This window comes from Xiphophorus couchianus, chromosome 12, assembly GCF_001444195.1.
Source record: "Xiphophorus couchianus chromosome 12, X_couchianus-1.0, whole genome shotgun sequence".
Lineage (NCBI taxonomy): Eukaryota > Metazoa > Chordata > Actinopteri > Cyprinodontiformes > Poeciliidae > Xiphophorus > Xiphophorus couchianus.
Genome location: NC_040239.1, coordinates 3,577,424 through 3,588,002, shown reverse-complemented (window position 1 = coordinate 3,588,002; position 10,579 = coordinate 3,577,424). Strand labels below are relative to the sequence as shown.

Genomic DNA, 10,579 nt, shown 5'->3' with positions numbered 1-10,579 from the left:
TGGTCTGTACTGTAGGTCAATTCTGAATTAAAAAAAAGTTGCATTTAGGTGAATAAAAATCTGATGTAGGTTGCATATGGACAAAAAAAGATACAGGACACATTTAAACAAAGAAAATTGTATATAGGTCACATTTTGATGAAGAAAAGTCAGATATGGGTCACATTTGCACAAAAAAGTCAGAAGTATTTTGCATTTGAACTAAAAAATAAAGTTGGGAATAGATTATATTTGAACAGAAAAAGTTAGATATAGATTGGATTTGGACAAAAAAAATCAAACATTAGTCACATTTGGACAACAAAGTAAAAACAGGATTGGTTCTCATGTCTCTAATGTCTCTGCAGAGGACTGACACTCTGCAGGAGGTTTTCTGGAGAAGCTGCAGAAGTTCATTGCCGTCTACAGACAGAGTCCCAGGCATGGCGCCTGTCGACCTGCTTCTTGTTGAAAAATTCACTTAGCCCTGGGTTAGCTAATCCGCCGATCTGACCTTTAAAGATCAGGCCAATAATTGTACGTTAGCTGTTCCATGACCTTTTACAAGCACCACTGCCACCAAGTCAAAACAGGAGTCAGCTGCAGCTGAGTTTCATTTTGTTTTTCTGCTCATCTTTTCCGTTCTCACTCTGTTTTTCCCGTCTCACCTGGATAAGTAGCTGTCCTGGTAGAAGCGGAGCTGCTCAGCACGATGTGTGTCGATCAAGGAATGACAGGGGCTTCTCTCCTGAGGAAAAGAAAACAGCTGCTTTAATAAGGAATGATTCAAAATGAACTGTTCATTTACTCAGCTTGAAGGATTTTGCAGGTTTTCATTCCAGGGCAAGCATGCAACAATTACAAATGCTTTCAGCCTGAGAGGAGAAAAGAGGCAAAATGTTAGTTGTTAGTTTTAAACCTGCTGATTCATGGGAAACTTTGCAGTTTTAGAGAAAAGCTTGATTTATGATCAGAGTCGTCTAACAGCAGAGGCCATTAGAAGAACATTAGAGCCAGAAATTAAATTAGAAGGTGGGGGGAAAAAAGCTTAAGACACCATAATCTGAAGCGGTGAGTAGATTTCATGCATTTTTCAGAGACAAGACGAATGCAGAAAATAAAAAAAGTAAAAGAAAAGAGTGAAAAACCCAACGTTTGTGTAAAGACGGGTCATCGTTATGAAGCAGAGCAGAGACAGTCAGGAGGAGGCAGATTTATTTTTTCCTCCAGGCGGTGGCGGTTTACTCACTGTCACTGGCCTTATCACCTAAGAAGGGCTCCTTCTCCATGATGTCCATGGGAATTTTAATATTGGGAACATTCTCATTGTAAGGATAGTCAGACTGTTGGAGAGAGGAAACACATCCTGAGACAGGAACTGGCTGGAAAGAGTTATCAGGATCTGACATGGTCAGCCCGTCCAGTCCGTTTGGTTCTTTCTTTAAAATAGAAGCGTTTGCAAATTGTGTCAGTCCTGCTACTGATAATAACCTGATGTGTTAAAAGATAAATTACGTCCTATTTGTAAAACCGATACCAAAGTATAGCTTCACAAGATGCTCAACATTTCTTATTTTAAGGATTTATTTTTGTGTGTGTGTAGCAGGTATCATAAAATCACTATTTTAAGTCATCAAATTATCTCATTCTACTAATATTGTGACTTTAATCTTGTAAAATGAGTTTATTATTTGACCATTTTCACCTTTTTCTCATATTATTTTGACTTTATCTTAGTAAGGTTATAATTTTGTTCTCGTGGTTTTCTCATACAACATTTTTTTCTTTTGCAACATTTTGACTTTTCTTTTTAATTAATTTTTTTATTCTCTTAGCCCTAATACGCCGTCGTCAAACTCTCTGTCCTGCAAAGGGGGGAATCCAGAATCTGAGCTCCACAGAAACAGAAACAGTGAAAAAAACCAAAACTGTTTTACATCCTGAAGCTAAACTCTTACATCTTCACCATCACTGTCCACGCTGCCACATTTCTTCTTCTCATCCTCCTTCTTCTTCTTGTCTTTCTCTGGAATGACGTCGTCCAGGAAGCTCAGGTCGTGCTGGGAGAACATGTAGTCCATGGCTTTCCTGACAGCAACCAGAGCAAGAATCTGGAAACGTCGGAAACTCAGGTTACAGGAGGCTGGGACTGAAACGATCGGACTAATCAGATTAATCGTGATTAATCGATGACTGAAATAATTGTCAACTAATTTTGATTAATCGCTAACTGGAGTGTACAGACTCAAAAAAAACCATGTTGCAGAAATAATATCAAACTCAGAGCAGTAAGACTGAAACGATTAATCAGATTAATCATGATTAATCAATTACTGGAATAATTATCAACTAATCAGTAATCAATTAATAATCAACTGGAGTGTACACACTGAAAAAATGCCATTTTCTGACAGAATTAAATACTCGGAGCACAAATAAGCCAAAAATGAACAAAATATATATACTGTACATTTTCCATTTAAGATCAAAAACCTTCTTTATCTGTAAATATCTTCTGCCTAGAACTCCTTAAATGGCTTTGTTAGCTTCACCTGGTTCAAATTCTGTAAAAAAAAAAAAAAATCTCCTATTCAATTATTAATTGATTAATTGGAAAAATAATCAGCACTGCTAAGTCAAGCAGAAAGGACTGACCGTTTCACATATTGATGGTAGCTGCAGATGATCAAGCGTTCACTAGAGGAATGATGTATTATTGCCACTTAGGCAATAACATTTTAATTTTCTTATCTAAAAAAGGAATTAATTGTCCATTTGCACCTTTTAACGTATTTAAGTGGTTAAATCAAAAATCAGCAGAATATGCCAATTTTTAATTGCATCCCTAGCTGGTACAGTTTTAACTAAAGCATCTATTACCAAAATAACTAATTAAAAACCTAAATCATTACTAATCTGGTATTTTTGCATCTTTTTTGATCCGTCTATAATGGTAAAGCCTTCTGTGGATCGAGCGTGAACAGGTTTTCTTTACCATGACGGGGAAAATGATGGCCGCCACGGTGGACTTGAGGATCCAGAGCAGAGCCAAGCAGAGGATCTGGATGAAGGTGAAGAGGTGGACTTTCCTGAGGGGAACGTGCCTCAGGTAAACCAGGTCCGGCTGATGCTTGGCCGGCATCAGCAGCAGCTTCAGCCGGTCCATAAACTAAGCAAGAGTCAAAACAAATACAGGCCCGAGTTATCACACCAATCAGAAGGTACACTGGTGGCTGATAAAACAACAGGTACGGCTTTTATGGAATTAAAATTAAAGAAATTTACCTGAACTCCATTAAGAGAAGCAACTCCCATGTATAAGAAGACTCCATACAGGACCGGCATGGGGATAAACTAGATGTGCATAAGCAAAATGTGCATAAATATACAGTAAAAACGGCTTTAAAGGGGCTGTGTTATGTATTTTTCTGGCACATAAAATCATTTTATAGCACAAATAAGAAACTATGTTACCTTCAGTTATTATAAAAAATTATTTGACTTTGCAATTTAACACATTGAAACTGGGCCTCTGTCTCTTTAAGAATTTCCAACTCCACCGTCAGGAAGTCATCACCTAAACATTTCTCAGTTAAAGATTATTATGTGTTTTCCAGACACATAGAACCATTTTATAGCACAATCATATAACTATGATACTTTCAGTTGTTATAAAAATGATACAAACATCAAATATGAATAATCTGATAGCTTGAAATTGGGCTCCTGTCTCTTTAAAAGCTCCAGCTCTTACTGTGGTGGGGCTAGGTCCAGCTAGGCGTTTTGCACAGCTGAGTGGTTGCTATGGAGATTAAAGGCTTTCTCAAACATGCACGAAAAAAAATCAAAGCAACACTCCATGTATGAAATAACATAAAAATATGATGTAAAGCTAAAAAGAAGTTGATTTTACATAAAACTGCCCCTTTAAGAGAACACTCTACCAAAGTAAGTGTTGCTGCTGCAAATTATTTAGTAAATTACCTTTAAAATTGGAGACATGAACACAGACAGTCCTGTCAGCATGAACACCAACACTCCAGTGACCCTCTGCTCTCTGCAAAACAGGACAGAAAAGGAACGTCGCAAAGCTAAAAGCTTTAAAACCTCAATAACTGAACTCGTTTTCCTCATTAACAATAAAATTCTGACAGTAACAGTAATGGTAACGCGACATACATTTCAAAAACATTATATTTGGAAAAGCAAACATTGTTTGTAAAGTTCAAAACCGGTTGGGATGTTTCACTGTGACGCTGTACGGCAGTTTATTAGCTCAGCTGCCACATCAGGGGGCGAAGAGGGCGGCGTACAGATATGAAAACAAAACACAAACCATCCGAACACAGGAAGAAACGTGTTAGCTTAGCCACTGAGGAAGTCTGAAGGCAAAACCACACAGATCCACAGCAAAGTAATGTTTTAAAAATCTAAATTATCCAAGGAAGGAAGAATCGAATTGTTCTTGTTCAGTCTGTTTAATTAAGATGAATGTGTTGTGTTTATGATCAACCAGGTTTCAAAATCCAACAATAACTTTCTGTAAAAGTGTCCATTCGGTTTGACCTTTTAAAACCTTTTAGAACAGATTAGACTGAGTAGACAAATTTCTCCTAAACACCCCGGGTGAATGATTGCTGTGACCCGGGCTTTAAATCACTGATGCATGCTTTGAATTTAAAAGTTGAATCGCGATCAGAAGCCAAGCAGGAGGAACAACAACAGAACAAGAAGCTCAGGCCAGAAGAGACCAAACCTTTTATGAGTTTGTAAAGTTATACACTCAAAAACTAACGCCATTAATCTGGGTTATTTAACTTGTCACAAGAGGAAAAAAATGAGGTTCATATTTTCATCATGTTATTCATTTATTTATTGCACAGTTTCAAGATAAATATTTAGCTTACAAACTAAATATTTAACTTGCTATCTAAATTTTTTAAAACGTTTATACCACTTAAGGTTATTTTTAGATTATAGTAAAAATATAAATTTACTAATATTTACTAATGTTTAACACTTTGAATGGAGTAGCTTGTGAACAAATAAGCAATTTCTGTTTGAGGATCAGTAAACTATATTCTATCTATATTTAACTAACTAAATATTTAGCTCAGAGCTAAATATCTACCTTGCTAACTTAACTTGTTATTAAATATCTAGCTATGTTTTTGGCTTGCAAACTAAATTTTCAGCTTGAACTGGAGCCAAATATTAAGTATATAAGCTAAATATTTTTGCTTGCTAATTGTATATGAAGTCTGAAACTGTGATATTTATAAATGAAATAATAATTAGTGAAAATCTGACTTTGAAAACTACTGTGTATCTTTACAAATGGCTGTACTTTTATTTTGGCGGCTCCGTTCATTCTCACCTCACTCCCAGGAACTTGGGCTGCTCTCCCGGCGCCGACGTTTCCGTTTCCATCTTCAGACTGTCGATGTGGGCGATGGAGATGACGGTGGCGGCCACATACCACGGCAGGCCCATGAAGGAGCAAACCACCAACAGAACCGCCACCCAGAACAGATCCAGATGGTAACCTGCCCCTTTCTGTTCCAGACAACAAACAGGGTCAAAGGTCGAGAGCACGCTCGGACACGGACAGTGCAGCTGCAGACGGACACGGACCTAAATCCATGCTAAAGGCCTTCGTGATCAAGTCAGCAACAGACAATTATCTGTGGCCTTAATAATGTTGGACTTTTAAAGATTTTGAAACTGTACTTATTCAATTGGCAGATTAATTCACTTATAACAAGACATTTTTCCATGTTATAAGTGAAATAATCAATATTTAAATCAATATTAAGAAAATATTGGCTTTAAAAAAGCACATGTATGTTGCTGAAATGTAACTTGTTAGTTTATTTTGTCTTATTTCAAATGTACTAAAATATTTGCACTAGGTTTTGTGTTTTTTCAGTGAAAACTAATGAAACAGGCCAGCACAAAAATGCTGGTACTTCTAGAAAAGACTAAAAATGATTTTGTCCACATGTTTGTACCCATAAATATTAAATCTAAATCCATCCATCCATCCATCCATTTTCTGTTCACCCTTGTCCCTAATGGGGTCGGGAGGGTTGCTGGTGCCCATCTCCAGCTACGTTCCGGGCGAGAGGCGGGGTACGCCCTGGACAGGTCGCCAGTCTGTCGCAGGGCAACACAGAGACATACAGGACAAACAACCATGCACACACACACTCACACCTAGGGAGAATTTAGAGAAACCAATTGACCTGACAGTCATGTTTTTGGACTGTGGGAGGAAGCCGGAGTACCCGGAGAGAACCCACGCATGCACAGGGAGAACATGCAAACTCCACGCAGAAAGACCCCGGCCGGGAATCGAACCCAGGACCTTCTTGCTGCAAGGCAACAGTGCTACCAACTGCGCCACTGTGCGGCCTTAAATCTAAATATAAAACAGAAATAAATATTGACTCAGCTTCTATTTAAAACCGGCCAGCGGTTACATTTGGACCTGAGAAAGGTGCAGTCACTCATATGAAACATCTCTCACTTCCCTGAGAACGATTTTCACCTACAGGGTGAATTTAGCCTGGATTTGCTTATTATTGGAAATAATCTTAACAGAAGCTTGACACTTTCTGTAAGGACGGTTTGTGATGTCACCTTTAGCTTGTGCTCCTTCCTGTTGACAATCACAGCGGTGATCTGTTGGTCCATGAAGATCAAGATGGTGACGAGGAGAGCAGGCAGGGCGGAGGCCAGGTAGACCCACCAGGGGTTTCCTCCAAACGGGGGCACAAACCAACCCCGCTTCGGGCTTGTTGGCTGCAGAGAGAGAAAAATAAAAGGATCCACCATGTTGTTTTACAAATATGACATCTGACTCTTATAAATTTAGCATCTTGTCTTTTTTTTGTTCACCTTTTAGGGATCCACGATTAGTTGTAACAACAGGCTTTAATTTAGATATAAAAACAATACAGTAATAATAGGCTGTTTAGTTAAATTATCTTCACACGAACGTCGCCATCTTGTTCACGCTGCAATGCATTCTGGTAAGTGACGTCTACTTGATTCAAGTGCCCTAGCTCCCCACAATGAGTAAGGTCTTTAGGCTTTTTTAATTTGAACCGAAGTGCGTTGAAATCAATGGGAATGTAGAAATCACAAGAGGTGATGAAGATGAGGAGGACCAAAACGAGGAACAGGACAAAGTTGGAGCTGCTGGTGTTGCTGCTGCCATCATCTTCAAAAATGAAACAATGAATGATACCTCTGGTTAAACTGTGTGATCTGGTAAGTAGTTCTGGTCCAGTAACAGTTGTTTAGAGTCCAGGCGGATCAGTGGTTTCATATTCAGCACCGGCAGCAGTAGCATTAGCTCCGTTAGCATTTTAAAGTGCTTCCAGCTCTGCCTGTCAATGATGCTCCTCCCAGGTTTTAGGCATTTTGTGGATAAGAACTGCATTTGTTTTTAGCTTGTTAAGCTAACAATCACCTGTTAGAGTCTTCTTCAGTTTTGCTCTTACAAATGACAAAGTCTTCTGGAAAGAAATGTTGAGAGCACAAATGTAGGTCCTTCGGAAGCCGTGTTCGGCTATAAATTTTCTTCTTTTTTTTCATGTGGGATGCAGTCCAGATTCACCTCACATTACAGCCAACAGTGACACAGTGTGGCATTATCTAAAATTACTCCAGTTAACGCAATATGATAAACCGCTACTCGGGTACAGTTAGCCTTCCTGTGTTTACTCTGTAGACTTCAGCACAGATGGGTTGACGTCATCAACCCATCTGTGAAAAAATGCCGACCTCCAAGGGTGAAAAATATAACAAAAGATTCATATTTTTGAAGTAATTATGAGTTTTGGCATACCACAAATTTTTTAGTTAATAAGAAAATGACAACATATTTAGGCCAACATGTTCAACTAATCGTGGATCACTTCAAATAATAATAATAATTAAAAAAGCAGACCTTAAATTCGGTTGGCACGATAAGTTTAGGAGTGTCAACTCCCACGAAAATATCAACTCCACAAAAGATAAGGATGGCCAAGATGATGGCGAAGTCACTGATGAGTTTCCTCACCTGGTTGGGAGGAAAAGATGCTCTATTAAAGGGGCAGTTCTGTGTTTTCCAGCCACATGGCGCCACTTCATAAAATCAAGTAACTATGTTAACTTTAGTTGTTATAAAAATTTTATATATATCAAATATGACTTCAACTTCCTAGTTTAACACCTTGAAATTGGGCTTCTGTCTCTTTAAAAACTCCTGTTTTGTGTATTTTTTAATTCCTTCTTTGTTTTTAATTCATTTTGTGCCACACAAATCTTCTCTACTGGCCTCGTCTGGCAACGCATGTGAAAATTTTCTGTGGGCGCCACGGGAACACCGACATGTCCACCCTGTTTTGTTTTTGTTTCTTGCTATATTCTTAGTATGATGCAAATGAAATGCAAAACCACAACATCTCAATTTAACAAAAGTTGAGGTGGCAGTACTCACAGTGGTGGGGAAAAAGGGGCTTGTTTTGAACTTCTTAAGACACATGGAGGTGGTGTAGGTACCAAAGAAGAGGATGAAGGACATGAGGGTGATGTCTGGGACGTAGCCACACGCCTCTCCCACCAGCTCTCCTTTGTACATTAAACACTCTGACATGGTGAGGCTCGACCATGAGCGGTTTGGTGGCTGAACACAACAAATAAAACACCGTAATTATGCCACACACACTCAATCACCAGGCATAATTTTCACCTAATTACAAGAATTAAACACTGGATAAAGTCCATCAGGTTGATCAGTGCTTCTGGAAAATGTTTGTACAGAAAAACTGAAGTTTAACATCAGACATTATCTATTCATTTCATTTAATGTTTAACATTTTTCCTAGAATGTGGATTTAAATGCAAGAAAAACTCACCAGGCCTGTGTAGTTCATGTACCACACTGACGTGTCTTCTAAAGGATCGTCTAGCAGCTCCGTCTCATTTTCTGCCAAACACACGACAAAAAGTTGTTTTTATTTCTATAAAACATTTAAATAGCAACTAATCTGTGTGTTTTACTTTCCTAATCTATTCACTATTCACAGGTTTAGGCACCTGGAAAGAAGGAATGGGTATTTATCATATTCTTCACTATTTATTATTAAACAAAATTCTTATAAGAATTTTGATAAATCAACTTGATAAATTTTTATTAATGATGTTTAAAAAAAAGAACAACAAATGGCACACACAAAACATTTTGCTATACAAATGTAACACAATTAATTGGCACTTTTTTTTGTTTGATTTTGTAAATTTGTGGCGTCTGGCTGACCTTTAATGACCTTTGGAAATATTTATTAATATTTCTTAAATATAAAAAAATATTTTATTAACATAACATTTTATTTAAATCATTATTATTATTATAATTTGCTATTATAATTCATAAAATAATTGTTACTTTATTATTAATATAAAATATAATATTTTATGTTAACGTCTATTAACATAAAAAATTATATAAGATGTTTATAGTCTATATATAGTCTATAGTTCATAGTATAGTTAAATGTTTGCGCAACATCAATTGAAACCAAGTTTGTTTAATTTGAAGACGGTGGGGGGGGGGAACTTTACTGCCATTTTAAAAGAAATTTTAAAGCAAAAAAAAAAAGCCTAAAATCTGTATTTTTATTCCCTCCAAAGAGTTAATTTCCTGTGAGTGAAATTCGTCTGATGTAAAATCTGTAGATGAAACGCACGGCTCACCTGAAAGCGTGGGGCCCATGCAGAGACATCCGTACCGCGTGATGTTTTCCGTGCTGTACACTGAGTTGATGGGGTAGTGGTGAGCTAATTTGATCATCTTCTTGAAGGCATCGTAGATAAAGATGAAGCTGATGAGACAGGAGAAGCCCTCCTCCGTGAAGCGGGTGAAGTACTTCACCAGGAAGCTGGCGTCAGTGGCAACGAGCACCAGGCAGAAGAACGCCGACCACAGGCCGATCCACAGCCGGAACTCCATGTAGTCGAAATCGTTATCCCTGAGTAGAAAAAAGACCCAAAACACTGTCAAAACCAGAGAAGTTCACGACATGGAGATCCCTCCCCCATTTCCCAGTGGAGAGCAAAAAGCTGCTCGCTAACAATGACGAGCATTGGTCTTAGCTGCTAAGTTGGAAATATAATGAGCTAAATCTTAAATGTCTGCATGATATGTAAAACAAAAAGTGATGCAGTGCTTTGCTAATAACTAATAACAACACTACAACTAGATAACAAGGTCAGGAAAAAGTTTAAATTTAAAAACAAATATTGAGGGAAAGGAAAGTAGGTCAGTTATGCTAGCTTGACTTTGACAATCTTAATGTGCTGTGGGATTCTGTGCATTTTGTTTCAGTTACAAAGTTTTTAAAAAGGTGACCTAAACAACAACTCTGACAGTTCATCAGTAGAGCAGGTGTTTAAATTAGCTAATCTACCACAACTCTGTTGGATTAGCTGATAGCAACGGTAGCTAATCAGTCACTACAGTGTTAAGATTAGCTAATAGTAGTAGTAGCTAATGTACTACAACTGTGTTAGATTAGCTGATAGCAGCGGTAGCTAATCAGTCACTGCA

General features: G+C 37.9%; 1 protein-coding gene across 4 annotated transcripts in view; it reads right to left on the bottom strand.

Moving 5' to 3' along the window:
• The window catches only part of LOC114154134 (electrogenic sodium bicarbonate cotransporter 1), a 58,500-nt gene that overhangs the window by 3,244 nt on the left and 44,677 nt on the right, over window positions 1–10,579 (bottom strand). For all 4 annotated transcript variants that reach the window (XM_028032946.1, XM_028032947.1, XM_028032948.1 and 1 more), the window contains 12 exons: window positions 9,727–10,001; window positions 8,889–8,959; window positions 8,471–8,656; window positions 7,937–8,050; window positions 6,622–6,783; window positions 5,357–5,535; window positions 3,964–4,036; window positions 3,265–3,333; window positions 2,975–3,148; window positions 1,938–2,090; window positions 1,229–1,322; window positions 648–727 (listed from right to left, as the gene is read on the bottom strand). In XM_028032946.1, the coding sequence (XP_027888747.1) occupies window positions 684–727; window positions 1,229–1,322; window positions 1,938–2,090; window positions 2,975–3,148; window positions 3,265–3,333; window positions 3,964–4,036; window positions 5,357–5,535; window positions 6,622–6,783; window positions 7,937–8,050; window positions 8,471–8,656; window positions 8,889–8,959; window positions 9,727–10,001 (1,594 nt within the window). In that variant the 3' untranslated portion in view covers window positions 648–683. The remainder of the gene's footprint in view (window positions 1–647; window positions 728–1,228; window positions 1,323–1,937; window positions 2,091–2,974; window positions 3,149–3,264; window positions 3,334–3,963; window positions 4,037–5,356; window positions 5,536–6,621; window positions 6,784–7,936; window positions 8,051–8,470; window positions 8,657–8,888; window positions 8,960–9,726; window positions 10,002–10,579) is intronic.